The sequence below is a fragment of the Neolamprologus multifasciatus genome, chromosome 6 (assembly GCF_963576455.1).
Source record: "Neolamprologus multifasciatus chromosome 6, fNeoMul1.2, whole genome shotgun sequence".
NCBI classification, from domain to species: domain Eukaryota; kingdom Metazoa; phylum Chordata; class Actinopteri; order Cichliformes; family Cichlidae; genus Neolamprologus; species Neolamprologus multifasciatus.
Genome location: NC_140444.1, coordinates 38,934,101 through 38,957,852, shown reverse-complemented (window position 1 = coordinate 38,957,852; position 23,752 = coordinate 38,934,101). Strand labels below are relative to the sequence as shown.

General features: G+C 42.1%; 1 protein-coding gene across 8 annotated transcripts in view; it reads left to right on the top strand.

Annotated features, from left to right (window-relative positions):
• The window catches only part of tenm3 (teneurin transmembrane protein 3), a 796,285-nt gene that overhangs the window by 742,695 nt on the left and 29,838 nt on the right, over window positions 1-23,752 (top strand). For 6 of the 8 annotated variants that reach the window (XM_085163565.1, XM_085163562.1, XM_085163563.1 and 3 more), the window contains 13 exons: window positions 4,822-4,893; window positions 7,248-7,425; window positions 10,514-10,534; window positions 14,178-14,302; window positions 14,468-14,575; window positions 15,922-16,076; window positions 16,233-16,334; window positions 18,122-18,295; window positions 18,791-18,850; window positions 21,505-21,667; window positions 21,975-22,113; window positions 23,408-23,513; window positions 23,590-23,732. In XM_085163565.1, the coding sequence (XP_085019691.1) occupies window positions 4,822-4,893; window positions 7,248-7,425; window positions 10,514-10,534; window positions 14,178-14,302; window positions 14,468-14,575; window positions 15,922-16,076; window positions 16,233-16,334; window positions 18,122-18,295; window positions 18,791-18,850; window positions 21,505-21,667; window positions 21,975-22,113; window positions 23,408-23,513; window positions 23,590-23,732 (1,546 nt within the window). The remainder of the gene's footprint in view (window positions 1-4,821; window positions 4,894-7,247; window positions 7,426-10,513; window positions 10,535-14,177; window positions 14,303-14,467; window positions 14,576-15,921; window positions 16,077-16,232; window positions 16,335-18,121; window positions 18,296-18,790; window positions 18,851-21,504; window positions 21,668-21,974; window positions 22,114-23,407; window positions 23,514-23,589; window positions 23,733-23,752) is intronic. The other 2 variants (XM_085163567.1, XM_085163569.1) reach the window with 1 other exon arrangement.

The window sequence follows — 23,752 nt, the reverse complement described above, 5'->3', positions numbered from 1 at the left end:
ACCCGATCCATCACATTGCCATTCACCTTCTCTCCTTGCGCTCCTCCTGGGCTTTCAACACCTCCTCCCCCCATTCAGTGCATATGTGTGTGTATGAAAAAGAGTGTGTCTATTAGCAAGTGTGATTTGTGATATCTGACAACATGTGTTCTGCTCTCCGTGGGTGTGACTGTGAATCTGGAGGGACAGAACTGCAGTGCAGTCTCTTTGAGACCAAACACACTGCAGGAATAATTATTTGTGTGAGAATCCAGCACTGCTCAGTGTTTTATTCATAGTTCAGCTGTAGATGTGCTCGTGGAATGGGCAATGTTTATATTGTATTTGCACGAAGCACACTTGTTTAGTGACGAAGCCCTGCCAATGAGCAACGCTCCCATGGTTCATATCATGACTCTTAGATTGAGTAAACATAAGAAACCGAGTTATGAATGGATCACAGACTATATGACAGCAGACATGAGCATGTGACAGTCATTTGAACCAAAGCCTCATATTCAACTGAACATTAGTACAATGATGGTAACAGACCTGCATTAAGGTTAAACTCTATTCTGGTGCCAGTGTGCGTCACAGCGGCGCAGGCCGACTGCAAAAATGCACTCAAACGCCTAGAACCACAACAGAGACGGCGAGTACGTTTCACAGTGTGTATATAAGACAACAGAGTGTAATTAGATAAGGGCGTGGGTGGCGTAGCGACGTGGCCGTGGGTCAGTAAGGGAAAACTGGGACTTAACAGGTGCAACTGGAACGAAGTGGGTACGTCTGAGAAGAGCAGAGAACGGGGTTAGGAAGGTGGCGAGGGACACTTGGGGAAGTGGAGTGCGACTGATGGGACTTGTAGCCAGGGTGAGTTTGGCTTTGAGGGACAGGCAGTGAGAATCCAGGTGAGTAATGGCAAAGACTGGCTGAGCTGTCCCACTGCGGGGTGGTGATAGGAGGGCAGGCAGGTGAGGTTCGCGGTATTTTCCAGAATGGAGAGGAAGTCCGAGAAGAGCTGAAGCGGCAAGGAAGGTCCAGGTGAACTGTGGCATAGGAAAACAGAAAAAACAAGAAACAAGAGCCTGAAAACTTGGAGCTGATACCAGCCTGAGGTCGTTGACAAACTGGCGGTGAAGGACAGTCTGCGTAGAGCTTAAATCCTCAACACGATTACCCAGAATCAGCTTCTGCAGGAGAGCTAATGGCTCCGCCCAGGGATGGAGACCAAGGAGCTCAGGTGCCTGAAAGAGTTTTCCAGACATACCTCCGGATCATGACTGATCATTTAGTTACAAACAAAGCAATACGACTCCACCTGAATTCTTGTCTTTGCAGTTAAATGATCTTCAAATCTGTGAATTCTGTTAATATTTGCAGTTTACAGTCTACATAAACATTAAGTGGTTACACAAACATTAATGCACCGTTTTCCTTGTCAACAGTGTAAGTGCATATGGTGAACAGTGGAAGACTGTACTTGTCAAAGAAAGGTGAACTCAAATGTCCTCCCCTGTGTGTGTGATCATATATAACAGTGATAATGATACTGTTGTATATGAAGAAACTAGAAACAACCTCAAGCTGAGAACATGAATAAAGCATGATGTACATCGTGTGTCTTAAGTTGATCCATCCACATTTGTCTTATTTCGGATTAATTTGTTTGTAAGAGATTATTCATCCCTCAGCCATAAATGACTGATGGGGTGTTGTCATCAATCCAAATCCAAGTCGAGAAAGATGCAATGGAAAGCTCGATTGATACCATCTACTAAACATATCAGACGAGTTCAAATTTCAGTGACTTCAACTTTTAGATCAAGGTTGAAGGTCAAGTTTTTCGAAGATCTTCAGAATGTGGTAATTTAAAGAAGTCACCTATGATTTGGATCTTGATGACACAGGTGTGTCTACTCGGATACACACACACACATACCTGACAGACTGCCTCAGAGTAGGTGAGAAGGACGGAGTCCACAGAAGTTCAGCATTTATTAAACCAACCAAGACACAAACATCACCGAAGAGATGATGGAAGGTGGAGTAGAAGAGAAGTTAATTTGAGCCATCTTTTATAGTGTGGAGGACAGAGGTGAAGTGCATTAGCCACCTAGCCTGGAGTAACAGCTGGAGTAACAGCTGGAGTAACAGCTGGCCATTTGAAGGGTCGACACACGCCACCTTCTTAAAATGGCAATGGAACCTGCAATATTAAAATCTCCATTTATTAGATAAACCATTCCTCTGCAGATGATCTGTTAGCTGTGTGACAACGACTCTTTCAAGGATGTTTGATATAAAGGAAGGTTGGAGATTGGCCTGTAATTAGCTAAGACTGCTGGGTCTACAGGTTTTATGGTGTCTTGTAGTTGTTGTCCTAAAGGAATGGTTCAAATATTTTAGTAATAAAGTAGTATAAATGTAACTGTAATAGTAATTCAAGGGCAGAAAAGTTCAGCTGTGCATTGCAGACAAGCAGCACAGTTGGTATGTTTTGATTCCGCTTATATCCAAAATTGAGAATTTTTTATTCTCTAAAGAAGTCCCGTTTTCCTTAAAGAAGCGTCAAACTGCACAGGAATCAGTCTGTGGGTAGTTATTCCTATTAGAAAGACGTAATTCCAGTTTTTGGATCCCATTCTTATCATTCGAGGTTTTATTTGGGTTTTCATAAAGGAAATCTGTTTTTGTGTTTGTTTGTTTTTCTGTAGTGTTTGTAGTTGTTGCTGCTGCGAGTGACACAGCGTGTCACGGTACGAATATTGATCGATTTAGTTTGTTTGTGGTTATTTGTTAATGATTCTAGTGTTTAGATGTTTTGTGCCTCTCTTGTGTTACCTGTTGTCATCCTTGTCTCTCCATTCATGTACTTCCTGTTTTATTTTGACAGTCTGTGTCCTGTGTCAGTGTGTTCTGTTTGTCTTCCTCCCGGTCTCGAGTCTAATTACTCACAGCTGTGTTCCCTGCCTGTTTGCCTCGTTACCCTCGGTGTGTGTTCATATAGTGTGTGTTTCCTGCTGTTCCTCGCCGCTTCGCCCGTGTTTCATCGCCTACGTTTCTTCTCTGTTCTTTTGTTTAGCTTCTCAAAGTTTTTGTTAGCGTTTTCACTTCCTCCCTTTGTTTGTTGCTTTGAAGTATTTTGTACAGCCATCAAATAAAGACTCAAACCACCGTCTGTTCCTCTGTTTGTCTGCGTGTGGGTCTGCACTGTGACACAACCAGTTATTAGGTTTAATAGAGCCAGGTAGGTTTAGTTGCTTTTTGCATTAATAAACTAAAAAAACATTTAAAATCTGCATTTTGTATTTTCTCTGGTTCTCTTTGTCTTCTATTAAAATTTGACAGATTTGCCAAAAAGTAAGAAACCAGACACTGTAGAGCAGCAATATGACCCAAAATATTTATCACCATATACATTTGAAAATTTGCGATAATGATATAACTGATGATATAATTGACACGAGACAAAATACTTTACAACTCCACAACTTTATTAGTGCAAAAAAAAGAAGGTATTTTCACTTAAACAAGCAGCTGTTTTTTATCTGCATTAAAGTTATATAAAAATGTAACAGTGCAAATTCCTCGCTGACAGTTTAACCAAAAGGCATTTCCAGTGGAAACTGGCCGACATATCCTCAGCATAACCATGTATAATATCCACAACACTTAAAAAGAGGTTATACACACACAATACGGTAATATTATGTTGAAGCACAGTACGTATCACTCCGCGAGGCTCCGCCTACGATAGCCGTAATGCTCCAACAATCCATCAAGCGGTGTGGCTTCGTAGTTTAGCAAAGTCGTACTGAAACATTTGACAGATTTTCGAGCGGCGTGTACATAAAATCGTTTCGAGGTCAGTAAACACAACCAGAGTTCATACATAAGGCACACGGGATTATAAGGGGCTCTGTCCACTTTCAGAAAAATCAAAGGATTGATTTTAAGCGTGCCGTAATTTCCAAAAAACACGGTAATAACGACGGCCCGCTAGCATGCGCTACCGAAAATAGTGCTTTGTTGTGTATCTGACGGACGAAAGCTAAACCAGTTGCACATCAGTGAAGCTGCAGCATTTTTACAAACCAGTTCTGGTTCATCGTTTCATTCAACGATCCACTTTCGCCCTTCTCATTCTTTTCTCTTATGAAAACTGCACATGCGTGTTTTACCCATATTCTATCGCCATGTTTCATTTTCTTATCGTTGCCCAACATTGCCCACGGTAATACTGTGAACGGTATGATACGGCGCAGCCCTACTAACAGTATATACGCTCCACGTCCATCAAATGAAGCCTGTCTTTTTTAAATCTCTGTTTGCTTTGCATCCAAGCATAAAATAAGAAAGAAAGATAAGATGAACTGGGCTCCAAGAAAGTGGCAGTTTTAATAATTCAGTTCACCACAGGAGGCGACTTTGATGTCTTACTTTGAAGAACAAGTGCATCTCTCCTCTGTTGATCTTTTCATCTTCCCTCATCAACCTCGTCAAAAGCCAGCTGACCTACCCCTCATCGTTCTTACTCTGCTTCTCTCCTCTGTCATCCTTCATTGTTTCTACCAACCCAAAATATTACACCTCAGTTTAAACAATGTTCTCCTTTAAATTGTGTGCGTCAGGCGCTGGCTACCAAAGTTCAGACACGACTGGGTCGATTTATAGAAGTTTTAGTTTAACTTTATTTGGACAGTAAAAATAGTACATGAACTTAACAGGTGACTCAAGGTCTAATTTCATATGAGTCTGATAGATGAACCAGCTGATTGCAGCCTCCCTGTATTTACACACAGACACTTTCCTTCAGTGCTTTATCCATCTCGTTTCCAGGGATACTGTACAAAGGCAGCGGTGAGAATGTCTTCATTTCCCAGCAGCCACCTGTCATCAACAGCATCATGGGTAAGTATAGAAGAAGAGCTTCCCAGTTTGTTTGAGCATGCACACACACAATCAGTGCTGGTCACTGCATATTTCCTTTAAAGGTGGCCTGTACTTGTTGTCTGTTACATACATTTGTGGTCAGAGGTTTACGTAACTCATCGTGGTTTCATGGTCATTTCTTTTGAATTAAGTCTTTGATTGTGTTTATCTTGATGGGACGATTGTACAGCACTTCTCCACAGAACAAAGCTGGAACATATACGTACACAATCACCTCCCTCAGCACGTTGCACTTTGACCTGACAGCGTTAGTACTCAGCTGATGGCAGTGTTACACCTGGATGTTTGACTCTTGACTGGTTGATTAAACGAGTTGATTTTCTGTCACAGAGCTGTCGTTACAAACGTCAGTAGTACTGAGGCCACAGTTTGGATACATGAACTGCTTTATTACAAAACCTGTTTTCACGTTTGTATTTTCAGACTTCTCGTTGTTGATTTGCAGTCAAGTTGAAGGATTTAGTACTTGTCCAATATTTTGTCCACTTTTGTGTAATACACCCGTACCACTGGCAGTAAAACAGTCCTAGAGGATGATGCTGCCTCAGTTTGCCTTAGTTGTGTAGTTGTTTAGAAATGACTTCACAATGCTGCCAGTGTATGATTCTCATCCTTAACTTTAACTTTTCTGGACTTTCCTATTGTTATGTGTTGGTCAGTTCAAGGTGAAACAAATCTTTTTACGCTGACAAGTACCAGATGTCACTAATGAGAAGTTAATAGGCAACGGCCTTTTCAATAGAATTCATGGTAGAACCTTCAGAAAAACATATTAACCCTTTAAAGCCGGTCAGAGCGGGCACGCTCTGTTTTGCGCAACTATTTTTAAATCCCGGTAGCTCTGCAACCACGTGAGCTAGCGCAATAATGTTTTTTGCATATGAAACCGGAGGAGTTGTACTTCCATCTTATGCCATCAGCTTGTCCTCGGTCACAGTTTCCTTCCACATATAACTTTGCAAAAACTGCATAAAAAGCACTTGCAGCAACAAAAACATAATATTCCAGAAACACGCTTTGTCGATCCGATCAGCTGTTTGAAACACTTCCTACGTCCATCAGCGCAAACTATCGCATGTCCGCCATGACCTGCCCGAAACCGCAAGTGACGTCATTTTCGCAGAAATGTAGTTTTTTACCATCAGGGCCTCATGAGCCTATACTGGTGTTTTTAAAAGTTATGTTTGACTTTATGACTTTCTGTGTGGTTTCTGGGATGCTTAGGACTCATATTGCACTGCTGGAAATAGTTTATTTTGATGCATATGCTGCTTTTTTGCAAATTTGCATTATAATATTTATTTTCGTTTTTCCTGCAGTATATAAAAATTGGTGTATTTCAAAAATAAAACTATGAAGACACTCTATGTCTTCTATGTCACTCTAACTATTTTGTGCAACTTTTTTGTATTTACAGTTTTGAGGGATAAGCCTCTTAAATTTCTCTAACTAGAAATATATGTTAAAAAAACAAAAATGATTTTCAATTTTTTTGTAGTTTATTGCACTTTTTTTTTACAATTTATGTAATTACTATGCATTTAATGCAGACATATTATTAAAATCTGGGCTATAATGGTTGTATTGATGTATAGCAACTTGAAATGCTCCCAAAAATGGCTCCACAGCCTGTAAAAATATAATATAAACTCTGGCGGACTTTTCAATTTGTCAATTTATATATTTTTCTCTCCATGTAGATTAAAGAAAATCCCAAATAAATGTAATTAAAGGTTTAAATATAAAGGTTTAGGATAATCAGTTCAATGAAGCACATGTTGCAGTAAAAACAAAGTTGCCACCTTCGAGTCAACCTGAAAACAATAATAAGTTTTTGTAAACTAGTTGCTGTGATGCAACGAGCCACATGGTGGCAGCATGGTGATGCGCTGGTTAGCATCTCCTCACAGCACAGGGCTCCTGTTTCATATCCCATCTGTGGCCATCAGTATTCCTCCTCATATTCCGGCTTCCACCGGAATGAAAATCAATGACATTCCAGGGACATGGATGTTCGGATTAACTGATGACTCTAAACTGGTCATGGATGTGGGGCAGGAGTGCTTTGTTTGACTGGGAGGTTAAAAATGGCTTGTAGTGTAAAAGATGTTTTAAGTAGTCAGTGAGAGAAGTGTTGTTCTGTTCCATTTCACAGATAACTACACAGGAATCACACATGTACTGCAGATGCTTTTCATCGCTGTTTCATTTATAAAAAGCTGTTCTCTTGGAAATTAGTGAATCCACCCCAACTGGATTTAACCAGCTACTGGTTCACATGTGGAAAAGTGAATTTTAACTTCCTGTCCTAGGAAACGGTCGTCGCCGCAGCATCTCGTGCCCCAGCTGTAATGGGCAGGCAGAGGGCAACAAGCTGCTGGCGCCCTTGGCTCTGGCCTGTGGAGCAGACGGCAGCATTTTTGTTGGCGACTTCAACTACATCAGAAGAATCTTTCCCTCTGGGAATGTTACCAGTGTCATGGAGCTAAGGTAAGGAGATCCACTGCTGCTGTTGGAAGTGAAACCTAATCCAGAGAATACATTTCCCGGTTTCACAGAGATAAAGGCTGTGTCCAAATTCAGAGGCTGCATCCTTCAGAGGCTGCATCCTTCACAGGCTGCATCCTTACAGGCTGCATCCTTCACAGGCTGCATCCTTCACAGGCTGCATCCTTCAGAGGCTGCATCCTTCACAGGCTGCATCCTTACAGGCTGCATCCTTCACAGGCTGCATCCTTACAGGCTGCATCCTTCAGAGGCTGCATCCTTCAGAGGCTGCATCCTTCAGAGGCTGCATCCTTCAGAGGCTGCATCCTTCAGAGGCTGCATCCTTCAGAGGCCGCGTTTGTAGGCTGTCCAAATTCCAAGGCGGCTCCAAATGCAGCCCACAAGTGCGTCCTCATTTTCCCCAGATTTTAAGGATGTATATCCTTCGTGGCCTACCCTATCCCAGGATTCATTGCAAATCAAAGGTTGAAGAAATTGTTTGGAGAAAATGGCGAACAGTCGAAGCGGCCCGGAAATAAACCTTTAAAAGTAAGTACTGGGTTTTTATCTCACTGAAATATGCAGCAGAACGAATGTTAGCATATTGAAAAGTCTTCAGATGTTAAATTCTACTAACCTTTGGCTAAGTTACGTGACGTCAGCCTCTTAACGCAGCTCAGGTCATACAAGCTCTGGCTCGTTAGTTCTTTTACTGAAGCTGGGTCTGCTCGGCGCTGCCCAACGTACTTAACGGTTTTAGGATAACCGAGCAGACGGTTCGCTCTTTAAGCCGAGTGTGTTTGCGGGGACCAAACATGTGGCCCGTGAACTGTGGTGAGGACACAGACTCAGCCACGCTGTGGTTTACAGTTGGAGGAGATCTCAGCCTGTATCGAGACACTAATAATGAGACGGACAGTAGATTTTCTCTTTTTATTTCTCTGATTTAAATACATAAACTATGTCCATGTGAATCTATTAGAAAACTGCATTTTCATCTGAACGTTGACAGATATTTGATAACGTGTTTTGCTTTAGTTGTTAACTGCCATGGTTCATTTCCTTCTGCAAGCGTCCAGAGTCAGGAGAGACTGAGCAGGTGAGAGGAGACGGGACGAGGATCTCCACCCCTGACACCAGGAGCAGTGTGTGAGGAAGAGGAGGAGAAAAAGCAGCTGAGAGATGCAGAGGAGAGCAGAACTGACAGCCGTTCTCTGTAGCTGAGGGACTGGTGGAAATATTTAAACAGTTTCTCGATATTTGCTTCCTGCATCTCCAACACAAACTGTAACAGCTGCATACAGGGAACCGCTCACTGCTGTTTATCCTGCAGAACAGTGAAGGGACCCACGGACACCTTTGATAACAATTTGTTTCATCCAGAACATTTAGCTAAAGTATTGTTTTAGCACAGTGCTGCTTTCACTGGGAAACGTATGCAGCTCATTTAAATAAAGAGTTCAAAGGGCTGTTATAAGTTGTCCCTTCATAAAGTGTCAGTATTTTAAAAGGATGTGATGTTTCTGTATCCTGTCAGAGCCTCTTACACAAACATCAGCCATTTTAATGCTCTCATATCTTCAACATCTTAAATTGCACAGTTTTCTCATCAATAAAATAATATTTACTGCATCAGTTTGTCTTCCATTTTTTCTGAAACACGCGAGGATCAAATCTTTTAGTTTATTTTTTTGCACATTTCCCTTAAATATAACTAAAGCTTCCAGGCAGTGGTCACTGTATGTTAATGTTGGTATGTTAGACGGGCACACAGGTATAAATGATATGAAATAGAAATACATACCTCGAATTTGAACTGAAATGCTAAACATGGTGAGTTAAATACCAACACTGAGCTTTGATTTTCTTTTTTCAAAAAGCATATATATATATATATATATATATATATATATATATATATATATATACAGTAAAATATAATGTAATCCTTTTACATTTGCCCCATCAAAATGAAATGAGGCTAGCTAAACTTTAGTTTGCTAGCTAAAGTTAGCATTGTTGGCTCAGTGCATAGTTGTAATGTTCTCCCAGATACATCACACACACATATAAAACAACAGTTTTCGCAGATAAAAGTCAAACATATGACATAAATATTTCCTGCATTTCTATCGAACACGCCGTCCACCACAGCTGTAGCTGCTTATGTGGCGGCTGCTAGGCAGACCGTCCAGTTTAACAGCACTTCCGGTCTTCGTGGCCTTCGAAGGATGCAGCCCCTTAGTTTGGACACAGCCCAAGGTCTTACCCACAGAACTGACAGTCCTTTTTCAAGAAAGCGTTGCCGAACCATTTCATCCAGCTTTGCCTGGTAACTAAATGTATTCATGAGCTGATGTAAAACAAAACAGGACGCAGTGATTTGTCAAAATGACCTGATTTAAGAGTACTTAATGTAGAAAGGTAATACTACATTTAATGCTAATTGCAATGCTAACATGATATAATGTAATGCTAATTTACACCATGGAGCCCTACATTCAAACAGATTTAACACTGTCTGGACTTAAGAAACAGGTGTTTAAAGTTTTAGAGCATGTGGAGTGCCACGATGTCACTGGTTGGTTGGTTTCTGCTGATAGGATTACATTAGCTAACATTCATGTTAGCTAATGAATGTTAGCTAACATTCATTAGCTAACTAATGAAGAACTAACACCACAGTGGAAAACAGCCATGTTTTAGACTAACATCTCTTTCATACTGATTTCCATATTTCATCCTAACTGTTGCTCATGCTGTAGTATTTTCCCCTAGAGCAGGGGTCCCCAATCCCAGTCCACGAGGGCCGGTGTCCTGCAGGTTTTAGATCTCACCCTGGGTCAACACACCCGAATCACATGATTAGCTCATTACAGGCCTCTGGAGAGCTGAAGACATGTTGAGGAGGTCATTTATCCCTTTAAATCAGCTGTGATGGATCATCTAAAACCTGCAGGGACACCGGCCCTCGTGGACTGGGATTGGGGACCCCTGCTCTAGAGAGTTAATTGTAATATCAGCCGAGCACCAGTCTGGTAACTAACTTGTGTCTCTCTGCTTTCTTGGGTTTTCTGGCTTTTTTTCAAAGAAACAAAGATTTCAGGCATAGGTAAGTGTGACTAATCCTTCTTCAACCTGTAACTTCTTTTCTTTCCACCATCGGTTTTTGCACCAGATTTCACTTTGTTTCTGGGTCGGCTGCTTGTTTTTGTTCTCATTTCACTCACCACATAAAGTATTCTGGGAACTGAATGATTGAATGATTACAACAATGATCGCTCTCATCAGAGAGAATCGAGAATGTCCTGGCATCTACCACCAAAATGAGACGCACTCGTGTTTTTTTTCATCCTGCTTGGTTGTTAAACTTCCTAATTTTAAAAAGTGTAAACATGAAATCGAGTCCATTCTTCTCCAATCTGCTGAACAGCACACAATCCTCACAATAGGGGCAGGCCCTAGGAGGGGTTGCAAGGAGAGCATTTGCGAGGGGGGCGGGTACAGACGGTGTGGATATCCGTCATATCTGTCATCTTCTGGACATCTCCACCTTCCTCTTTGAATTCATCCAAGCTGTAGCTACATGTGTACATACAGAAATACTTGATGCTGACTTCATATTACCTTTAACAATAAATGTTACCATGTAGGGCATAGTAACATTACATTTCCTTTTCCCTTATCTGTATGACACTAATTATTCATACAAGATCATATTTATTACACTTTGGATTTTGATTGGATGAATTGCCTGTTTTGCCTGTTTTGGTCTTCCCAATGGCAAAATCAATAATGATACATTTGTACTGTTAATTTGCATAACGTGATAAATCAAAGTAGTAGTTGCCTCAAAGGCGCGAGGCGTGTGTGAGCGTGTAAGCCATGGTGGACACTTTGCTCACTCACTATCTGCCCCCTAGTGGTAAAGAGTTGCATTACAGTTTGGAACTTTAAACTTTTATTTACAAAAACCATTACACAATACTTAATCATGACATTTATAAATAAATTATAATTACAATGCAATATTCTACATTGCTTTAAATTAAACATATCTATATTTTTGTTGCATTGATTGGCTAAACAGAGGCACTGTGTTACAAAGACAAATTACCATTAGTCTGTTGAGAAGATGAAGGAGGACTATGAGGATCCGATGATTGTAGAATATGAGAGAGGAGGACAGAGGATTAGTGAGGAGGAAGTGAGGGCAGCTATGAAGGGGAGTAAGAGTGGTCCAGGTGACATACCTGTGGAGGTATGGAGAGGTGTAGGAGAGAGAGTAGAAAACTTTTTAACAGGACTGCTAACACAATCATGAAGAGTGAGAGGATGTCTGAGCAATGCACAAGAGAAGAAGGCGGAGCGTGCAGGGTGGAGTGGGTGGAGACGAGTGTCTGGGTGATTTGTGACCGACGGAGAGCAGCGAGAGAGAAAGGAAAGGTTTACAAGAGGGTAGTGAGAGCTGCTGTGATGCTCTTTATCATTAAAGACGTTGTTACATGTTCTGCATATTCATTTGGACGATCCAAAAATCGATGAAAGTTGTCTTTGCCTGGGTCGATCCTGTCAATGCTAACATCTGTTTTTTGCAGCGAGCAGTCAGCTCACATGTACTTCTCCAGCATCCTCGACATGTCCATACCCACAATAGCTTCTCCGACTTGTTCTTGAGTTTATTTTTCCTCCTCTTTCATAATGAATTACAGCTGATCCATCCAACCAAACACAAAGAGACTTTTAGATCAGAAGCAAATTAATAGCATTGCAAGGTCAACAATGAATAACAATGCAACTCTCCCCAAACAAACCATAGCCTGTTAGCTTGTGGAGAGCAGCACAAGCTTTACTGGTCTAAGGCTGGAAAAGGCTCCACCTGTACGACTTCTGAAGTAACAAAAGCAAAATAAAAAATAGCGTCTGAAGGAAACTGAGCTACATGTCGAGTTTACCAAATACACCAAAGCTAAGCAATAAGCAGCCATGCAGCAACACACATCTATCAGAACCATTAACACAGCTGTTTCAGTGTCTTCCACATTGTTAAGTCCCCATTATGAGGTCTAGAGGAGGCTGTGGGAGCTGAATCAGAGCTTAATGGGCTTTGTTTTACATTAACACAAGGCAATGTCACTGTATTAATAAGAGAAAACACCACAACACCAACTAACCTATGTAGGGTGGGGGCACTTTGTGAAAACACATCACTTAAACATTGAAATGATTTCTCTGTTTTTTGTGTATCAGTTCACAGCTCGCTGCACTTTCACTTGTTCTCTATTCTTTGATTGTTTCCTGTCTCCTGTTTTCTTTTCCCTGCCGGTCGGCTTTGACAGTAACATATTACACACTGCTGTGAGTGTTAATGCAAATAATAATGATGGAAACGGACATTTCAAACAGGAAGCTAAGGAAGAGAAACTGGTTCATTTTCGTGACATTAGATCATCAGGATGTCACTGCGTTCAATCAGCATAAAGAGTCGGTCAGACCGATGGAAAGAAGCTGGCTTCATGTTAGATTTTGACAGACAGACCAGGTCGGGTGATTCACGAGTTTCATTAGCTGCTTTGGCCTCCCTGAAACCAGAGACGAAGTCATTTGTGTTGCCTTTCATCGTTAAAACGTTTCAGTTTTATTCCACTTTTCCTACTTAAAGATTAAATGTCAGCAGCTGTAAAATCATTGAATCACTCCAGGAGCTCAGTGATGCCCTGATCAGATCTGAGGAGATAACCCAGGACATCATCCACGTCTCATTAGGAGCACACCCTGATATTGTCAGGCATGCATACAAGCATACACATCGGGGCTACAGACGATTATGAGTCGCTGCATTTTCCCCTTTCAGGGTTTCTTTGAATGGAAGCTGCACATTAATCAGTCCAGATCAGTACAGACATGTTTGGGTTTCTTCCTGTTGTTTAAGGTCTTTTTTCTGTTGAGCAGGTTGGTTCTCTCTGCACAGACGTTTCATGTTCTCTCCACATAAACACACTTTCTCACATATCACAGCTGCGCTTAAATCTCAGAGACTGCACATACATATAAGTGTATATATATATATATATATATATATATATATGTATATATATATATATATATATATATATATATATAGGTGCACACACTAGTTACAGCACAGCTACACTGACCCAAACACTAACAACTCCTGCAGACAGTCTCCTTCATTTCCACGTTGTCCTCACGTTGGACAACAAGCGTTTAACTGAACTCATGCTGCGAATTCTTCTGGAAAGTTAAAGTTAGACTGTCCGACGCTTCATAGAAGGATTTCACCTTTTCTCCTTTTTTTATGTCTATTACGTTATTTATTTACTTCCTGCATGAAGCTGTTACAGTACTCATTACATATATTTGCCTTACTGCACAGGCTGGCCTGAGGTGCATTATTATGAATTAACCAGTAAACAGTACAAACCGGAGGCTAAAGCCTGACAGACTGATTAGTGATCCTTTAACCAGCTAGTTGTTAGCATGCTGTCCTGCAGTTGCTCAGCATCAGTGTCATTTCAGCAGCAGGACAGCTTTTCCCTGCTTTTCTGGAACGTTTCCTCTTGTGTAATGAAATAAAAATTCAGTTTTTCACTTTACCTTGTGAAAGCAAACATAACAGTGGGATTAGTTTGGTTACTAAATGTGTAGCTGATAACTTCTCAGGGATGTGACACAGATGTCTCACATTCTGATGAGTTTTCTTCTGTCTTTCTTATTTGTTCTGCGCTGCACAGCAACAACCCTGCTCACCGCTACTACTTAGCCACTGACCCAGTAACAGGGCAGCTGTATGTCTCCGACACTAACTCACGACGGATTTACCGCCCCAAAGCTCTCAGCGGTGCCCGTGACCTCATCAGTAAGCATCAGCATCTTTACTTCCTGTTATGAATGTAGTTACAAGACAGTGTTGTCATACGAGACTCCAGTGAGTTTGCAGCTTTGTACCTTTCTCTGGTTAATGCTTAGTGTGTGTGTGTGTGTGTGTGTGTGTGTGTGTGTGTGTGTGTGTGTGTGTCTACAGGTAATGGAGAAGTAGTGGCTGGTACAGGTGAGCAGTGTCCTCCATTTGATGAGGCACGTTGTGGAGATGGAAGAAAAGCTACAGAGGCCCAGCTGCTGGGACCAAAAGGTGCGTACACAGAAACTTTCTCCGTGCCCCTGGTACACTGCGCAGAAACACTAAGCCACACACACACACACACACACACACACACAGGTGCTTATTATTTAAGTCCATTACATAAGCATAGCCATACTGGATTTATTACCTGTCAGATGTCCTCTTGTCCTTCGTCCACTGGAACTGCAGAGCCGTACCAAACAGTAGTCCTGACAGTGGGCGAATGATCCACAGTGTGGGAGGTGTAATGCAAGAAGTAGATGAAGTATTTATTGTTGCAGCCAGCAGCAGAATTAATAGCTGTCATAGCATCAGTGCATGTTGTTATAGTACTAAATTCCCACACCCAGGATCTGTCCAGGTGTGCAAGTTCAATTCTTTCATCAAGCTCAGGAAGTCACACTGACATCAATGCAAACCTGTTCAGGACCATTAACACCTTCAACACTGTAGGCACGTCAGCGTGTTTGAATATTGGATGTATATGCCAGTTTCCCACTACGTTCAAATGATCCCAGACTTGAATGTTGCATTATCCTGGATGGACATGAAGTCATAACAAACCTTATTTATTTATCAGGAACACCATACTAAGACTAAGGTTTCTTTTGCTCCAACAAAAGCCTCAGTTCAAGTGCAACAGAGGAAACACATCTCTGCACAGGAAATGCTGCAAATGTCCAGCTGTACCACATTATAAAGGTGCTGTTATGTATTTAAATCTGGTAGCCAGGAGGAAGTCACGACTGTCCGTTTCTAAACCAGTTTGGGATTTTGACTGTGAGATGATGCAGGATCAGTTTATAGAGAGGTTATTTGAACTGCAGTGTGACCTCTGTCATCAACAACACGTTTCCTGTGTTTTCCTTCTCGCTCTGTCCATGCTGTCCAGGAGAACTGTTGTTTCTGTACTGAAAAAGCCCGTCATGCCACACTTAGTGACATATAGCTAACTGTGTTTGCATGTTTGTAAGTGTTACACTGCTGCAGGAATCAGTCGCTCCTAATAACCTTCTCTGTGAACGTCTTATTTTGTCGAGCTGCCACTTGTTTGTTATCACTTATAACATTTTTCTTGCTTATAGTAATCTAAGTAACCTCTGCAGACTTTGCTTAAGTGCACCGAACTCTTACTGCATTCATGTTATTATTATTGTATCTTTTTATATTTTGTCATTGAAACTGTTTATGCTGCATCTCCACTCAAAGGATTTACTTCTGTTTGTTTTTTGCTTTATGCATTGAAGCAGTTCCATTAATAATTTACTATCATAAAATCGTGTGTGTGTGTGTGTGTGTGTGTGTGTGCGTGTGTGTGTGCGTGTGTGTGTGTGTGTGTGTGTCTCTACTCACAGGAATTGCAGTTGATAAAAACGGACTCATCTACTTTGTGGATGGAACTATGATTAGGAAAGTGGATCGTAACGGGATCATCTCCACAGTGTTGGGCAGCAATGATCTGACCTCTGCACGACCTTTGACCTGTGACACCAGCATGCACATAAGACAGGTAACCTTTAACCATTAAAACCTCTTTGCTTATCAGAAAATATCAGACTGTGTGAACATATCACATGATGTGATGTGTGTGTGTGTGTGTGTGTGTGTGTAACAATGAACAGGAAGTGAAGTGTCACCTTTTCTTCTCTGTCCTCATTCCTTCCAGGTGCGGTTAGAGTGGCCCACAGATCTAGCCATAAATCCCATGGATAACTCGATCTATGTGCTGGACAACAATGTTGTGCTGCAGATCACTGAAAATAGACAGGTATCATGTAAACCTTTGCTGAATGTATATTTTATCCATCCATCCATTCATTTTCTTCCACTTATCCAGCACCAGGTTGCAGGGGCAGCAGCCTAAGCAGAGGCCCACCTCCCTCTCCCCAGCCACCTCCTCCAGCATATCAGGAGGTACACTGAGGCATTCCCAGGCTGAGAGATATAATCTCTCTCTGGTGTCCTGGGTCTACCCTGTGGGCCTCCTCCTCATGGGACATGCCACCCAGGAGGTGCCCAGGAAGCATCCTTATCAGATCCCCAAACTGGCTCCTTTAGATATGGAGGAGTATTGGCTCCAATCGAAACCCTCTGACACCCTGAGCCTGTGTCAGAGAAAGGACACCAACCCATTCTGACGTAGCGAAAGTAGAAGCCTTCTGCCTGCTTGACAGACATTTTATCCATGTAAGCTATAAAACAGAACCAGTGACAAAGGGAGTGGAGTCCAACACTCACTGGAAACAAGTCCAACTTATTAATGACAACTGCGTTTGTACAGGAACCAAATGGCCTGTAACAATGGGCGTGTAATCATCATTACACGTGTAATAACTGTTATAATTACACGTGTAATAATAACAATTATTACACGTGTAATAATTGTTATTATTACACGTGTAATAATTGTTATTAATACACGTGTAATAATAATTATAATTACACGTGTATTAATAACAATTATTACACGTGTAATTATAACAGTTATTACACGTGTAATTATAACAGTTATTACACGTGTAATTATAACAGTTATTACACATGTAATTATAACAGTTATTACACGTGTAATAATAACAATTATTACATAATAACAATAACAATTAATTAATTTGTATGAATGTGTCCAGGAGCGCATACCTGATGATGTCATTACAAAACTCATCATCATCCTGCAACCTCGTGTTTTCTGCACTGATGCACATCCTCATATTCAAAAATGGTGACTGTTGTCCAATAACAGAAAACCACGCAGGTTCAGATCAGGCCGTTCATGCTCATGCTTCCCAGGTCTCACTTTCTTTGAATTGAAATCTCCCATTAGGATGTTGGAGTCACTAGATGGAGCACCCTTGAGCCGCCCACTCAGTGACTCCTAATAGGCTGGGTGCTTTGAACTGTTTTTGGTGCATAAGGGCAAATGTCAGAACCTGTTCCCCAACCTGAAGGCGCAGGGAAGCAACCCTCACCTCCACTGGCAAAACCCCCAACATACTGGTGGTAACCTGACCACTCTAGACTAGAACAGAGTCGAGCCCATCTCCAGGAAACTGGTTCCAGAGCCTAAGCCGTGCATTCAGGTGAACCTGGCTCTATGTAGCAGCAATGCTCAATCTCTCCTACTAGCTCCTTTCCTCCAGAGAGTTGATGCTCCCTGTCCTAATAGCTAACCTCTGTAGCCAGGGATCAGACTGCCAGGGCCTCCATCCCTGACTGCCTCCTCACACACATTGCACCCGACCCCTGTGTCAAGTCTTGCGGGTGGCAACCCTACAGTCTTTGGGCTGCGCCGAGCCCCATGGGCTGAAGCCTGACCACCAGATCCTCTCCTGTGTGCTCCCCCTCCCTAGGCCCAACTCCAAGGTGGGCCCATGGTGAAACTATCCCAGGAGGGGCGCACTGGTCCCATACTTTTCCCATGACTTAATATATATATTGAATATATAAGTATTTAATGACATTTGTATTTCACAGCCTTCCTGTGCCACAACAACAAATGCACAGCGCTACTTAATGATTCTTAACTAACATTCATGTGCAAATGTGTGTGTTCAGGTTCGCATTGTGGCAGGTCGTCCCATGCACTGCCAGGTGCCTGGTATAGAGTACACTATGGGAAAGAGGGCGGTTCAGACCATGCTAGAGGGTGCTACAGCCATCGCCTTATCCTACAGCGGCGTTCTCTACATCGCAGAGACGGATGAGAAGAAAATCCACCGTATTCGACAGGTAGTGTGCTGGACAGAATCTCCTTGTAATCATGAATTTTAAGCAGAATCCTGGAAATCTAAGGTAGGATATATCCAAATATGCTAAAAGAGCAGCCAATGTTACCTTATTTAATTTAACTCTGTATAAAAACGTGATAATTCAAATTCACAGATATCACCCTCTTATTTCTAGCAGGTTATCATATTGTTACTAAGGTATTACGATGCTATTACTAATGTTTTTTTTCCTCGTGGGGATGTCTTTATTTCTACATTATTATCTCCAGGTTTTATTATCCAGCTGCATAAATCTCAGTGTAATATTACTTAACCGTATCCACTGTTGTTACCATGATATTAACTGGTTTAGTAGTAATAACCACTGAATTACCACATTATTACGTTCTTGTTTCTGCCTTGTTGCCCTTCTATTACTACTTTATTACCAAGCTGTAACAGAAAGTGCCACTGTGCTAAACTTTAAGAATAATTTCCTTCTCTACCAAAACTCCAGGTGTCGACTGATGGAGAAATTACCCATATAGCTGGAGCGCTATCTGACTGTGACTGCAAGGTACCCATCACAGCTACTTCACTGTTGTTTTCAGTCCTTATCGGTCATTCTGCTCAGCTCACTGAAATACTCGAATTCAGAATGAATGTGTAGCATCCAAATAGTGACGTGTGAATGCAACAGGATGTGAGAAAGTTTCCTGAAGATGTTTCACCTCTCATCAGAGAGGCGTCTTCACTTCTACAAATCAAATAATGAAGAGTCACAGGTATTTAAACCGTAGTTGTCATCACATTGACATCACGTCAGGGTGTGAATAATGGCATGGGAAATTATCACCAGAGGTTTTGTGTGAAAACACAAATTTTCCCATAATAAACGGCCCAGTGTGTGTGGTTTTGCTCTCAGGTCCACAACATATTAAATCTCATTCTTATTCCGGCTTGGGAATTCCTCCCAGTTTTCTGTAATTACGTCCAAACCCCCCGTGGCTTCCTGCCAAACAGCAGTTCAAAGGGAGAAAATTCCATGGAGGTCCAGGGCACCTCCTCCACTGCAAACAAAAGGCTTTGACAGCAAGCCCTACTGCATTAATCCTCATGAATAAACATGGCAGTAATGGACTTTAAGGGACTCCACCAGCCCATCGCTCTGGGGGTGGTACAGCTGTGTGTGAGACATGAATGAGACCCTGTGGTCGTCAGTACCTCTTTTGGGATTCCGACTCAGGAGATCACCTGAAACTGCACCAAGCAACTCTGCTTCGGGATATCACATCACATCATCCACGAGAACTTATACAAAGCAATGTCCCCAGGCACTCCGGGGATATTATCCCGATGAAGTTCATACCACTGCACTTGAACAGGACCTCCATTAATGGTAATGGATGCAAAGCCACCCATTGGATGGCCGAGTGATTTTCCAGTTGACATTCCAGGCAGGATGCACACCAGGACACATCTGGTGACGAACACAGCCCATTGCTCCACCAGTTTATTAAACCCAGGCCTTTCCCTCCCTTGAATTAAAGGGTGCTCTTCTAGGACCTAACCACAGCTCTATGCATTTTCCCCTTTTGTTTAATTTCCACCACATATTTTACATATAATGGGTTTTTTAAAAAGTCAAAAACATTTTATTTGCTTTTTCTTGCACCGAGATGCCAGTTATGTTCTCCACTATCCCTCCCCTGCAAAATGCAGGCACAAACCTTCATGGCACTTCACGATGCCTCCTCTCAGTTAACCATTGTAGCACCAGAATTGGAGGTTCTCTCTCTACTAAAACTAGTCTGCAACCAGTCTGCAGCACCAACCATTGCTGGTGCCAGGATGCTAGCGTGATTTGCTTCTACTCCACCTTGCTGAACATGCTTACGTTAAGTTCTCGCCAATCAATTTTGCCAGCATATCCACTTCACGCAATCTAATCTGTGACCACCTAATCAAGGTTTACAGGCCCCCTCTCTTCACAAGCCTTCTCAAAAAAGGTATGCCTTCTTTGGTGACCAGCCCAGGAGATGCTGCCAGTCCCCTCTGGAGACAATTCGTGCTCAAGCCATCTGCCATTATCTACTAGATAATATCTATTATGCTGTCAAACCTACATGAGGATGTGGTCCCAACTAATGAAAGAATAATAGCTTGCTATTTCTGGACTATGCTCTGCACATGGAGGAGCTCAGCACTGAAGTTTACTGGAAGCCCACACACAGACCAGTACCTACTCTTTGACTCCCAACACCCTCTGGAACACAGAGTTGTCAGGACACTGCAATACCGAGAAGAAACTGTTTCCTGTAAGCCAGAAGGGAAAGGAACATACACATCTAAAGAAAGCTCCTAAAACAAGTTGTTATCCCGAATGAGCCCTCATTGAATCAGCAAAGACGCACAGGAAAGAGGGAACTAGAACATTATCATTCCAGTCACCCAACCGTTCCATTAGAGAAGAAACTGGTTTATCCCAAGGACGAAACTTCCAAACTAAAACTAAGCAACATAGTGTAGCAAGGAGATAACAGCAAGGAGTGCTTGGACCTTTACACTGGAGGAACCAAGCAGCCACTCCATAGAACTGCACAACATAGAAGAGCAAGCGCGGCAGGACAAGACACAGCTGCACACCATCTGCTAAAGGACTCGTTTGATGATACCAAAGTTCACATTTTGGACTGAGAGAACAGATGGTTTTAAAACGAGTGCCATTTATGTTCACGTTGAAAGCCCATTTTTGAACAGAGGGGTGGCTTACAACAGCAACTTCCACCTACAACGCAGTTTTGAGTCTCCTTCGCAGGTCCCTCAACCTCCGCACATCTTACAGCAGGTGACCCAAAGAGGTCACATGATGGGGTGAAGCAAGATCTCACAATGTTCTCACCCAAAGATCTGGTGATTATGACCCACACCTTGGCTAATGTGATGAGGCACATGACGGTTGGTCAATGAGAGGCTCAATGACCAAGAGATACCCCCCACTAGGGTTTAAATACCTGGGACTCTCCATCATTTGAATGTAGAGCTGAAGAAGCCTCTCGGATGGGATGTGAAATGTCTTCACAAAACTCAGTCCAAACTCAGTCCAGTGGCTTGCTTCCCGAGCTCCTTAGACTACCTTAATGTGGATGACTGGGAACCTGAGACACCTATATGAGACGCGAATTTCTTGTGTTGATGTTGTTTGTTGTCCCTCGTTTGGCTGTCCTGTAGAATGATGCAAACTGCGACTGCTATCAAACGGGAGATGGCTACTCCAAAGATGCCAGGCTGAATTGTCCTTCCTCTCTGGTTGTGTCTCCGGATGGGACGCTGTATGTGGCTGATCTGGGAAACATCCGCATTCGAGCCGTACGACGCAACCAACCACCTACGGGTGTGTATATAAAGTGTATGCACATACAAAGTAGACGTGCAATAGAGGGCTTGTATGACATGTATGTTAATAGGCAGACAGCTGTCTCACGGATGTGTAGTGAAGGTGATCAGCAGAATAATCCAATAGATTTACAAAGAGAGAATACCTGCGTCAGTTATTCATGTAATGGCAAATGACATAGACTATGCAATAGTGTATGAGTTTAGAAACCAAAATATTAAACAATAATAGAAAACAAAAGTAAGATAAGAACATAATCTAAGAAGAACACAAAGTCACTGGTCTGTCTGGTTTGTGTGTTCAGGCTCTCTGGCTTCAGGTCCCAGTTCCTATGAAGTGGCCTGTCCAGCCTCTCAAGAGCTCTACGTGTTTGATGCAAATGGGACTCACCAGTTCACCATGTCTCTGGTTACTGGAGACTACAAATACAACTTCAGTTACAGGTTGGTGTTTGTCAGGAAACACATCTTTGTGACTGTCATTGCAGCACTGCTTGGTTACTGAAGCCGCTTTGCCATTAGCACCTGCTTGGATCGACTCGCCACTAATAACCATGGCTCGACTCGAGTTGACTGGTTTTCCATTACAACCCAGTACTAGCTTGTTTGCGTGCTTGTCGTCATAGCAACGCTAATGTGCATCCCACAATGTAATTAATATGCAACATGAACAACAACAAAGGCTTGTGGGTTATTCTCACTTGGGGGAACACGGCGTTGGTTTTTGTAGCCAAGTTTCAAAAATGGCTGTTTTGATTTTTGTAAATGAGACGCTCTCATTGCTCACTGCTGACCAACCAATCAGTTGCATGCAGTGTGACGACATCACATTTTAGTACCTGCTCGGAACTCTTGGAACCCGGGCCGGGGAGAGGCCCTGCCTATGGACCGCCTTGAACTTAAACGGCTGGAGAGCCAGATACCACCTGGTGGGGATGCACCGATACCGATACTGGTATCGGGTATCGGGGCCGATACTGTAAAATGTGTGTGTACTCATACTCGTAAAAGTTAACCGATACCATGAACCGATACCAACTTATTTCATTAATCAGAGGGTGGCTTGTCATTTCTGTTGTAGTTTTTTAGATTGGCCACTAGGAGGCCAATTATTATTTTATTTATTATTTATTTTATAATTTTTTATATTTTATTATTTATTTAATAATAATTATTTTGTTTGTTTGTTTACAATATGGACACTCTGCAATAATTTAAAAGTTTATTTTATTCGCAAACCTAATTTGTATTTATTTTATTCCAAACAGAAGTGTTTATTTATTATTCTGAAAGCTCGAGACAGTGCCAATAGTTCAGTGATATTTTGTAAAATTACAATGTGGAGACGCTGCAATAATTTGTGCTTATTTTTCACTTGAAATTTTTTTGTGGTCATTTTTATTAAGATTTTATTTTTTATCGGCAGGGAATATAATAAAACCTGTCTTCCAATTAATTGTATTTGTGTGTGTGTGTGTGTGGTAGAAGTATCGTTTTTTGTACTCTGTATCGGCAAGTACTCAGATCCAAGTATCGGTTTGAAAAAATTGGTATTGTTGCATCCCTACCACCTGGTGATCCCGGCATTGGCTCCCCTGCAGCTCAGCCACAGACCACACACGGCACCATAATACATTTGCATTACCTTGCATAATTGTTCGACACGACAATGTTGTTCAATGCTTTTGTCCTCTTTTGTGGCACCTTACATGAGTAACTCATTTCTCAACACACTCAGCAATGAGGAGGATGTGACTGCGGTGACGGACAGCAGTGGAAACACGCTCCGCGTCCGCAGAGACACTAACAGGATGCCTGTACGTGTGGTTGCTCCCGACAATCAGGTGAGTCCTGAGTAGCCTTGTTAGCAGATTACGAGCGTGTATCCTTGATTACCTGTGATCCTGTGTGTGTGTTTAGGTCATTTGGCTGACCATTGGGACTAATGGAGGTCTGAAGACTCTCACAGCTCAGGGTCAGGAACTGGTCTTGTTTACTTACCATGGGAACAGTGGCTTGTTGGCTACCAAGAGTATCCAAATTGGCTGGACTACCTTCTACGAGTGAGCCACTTTTTGGATTT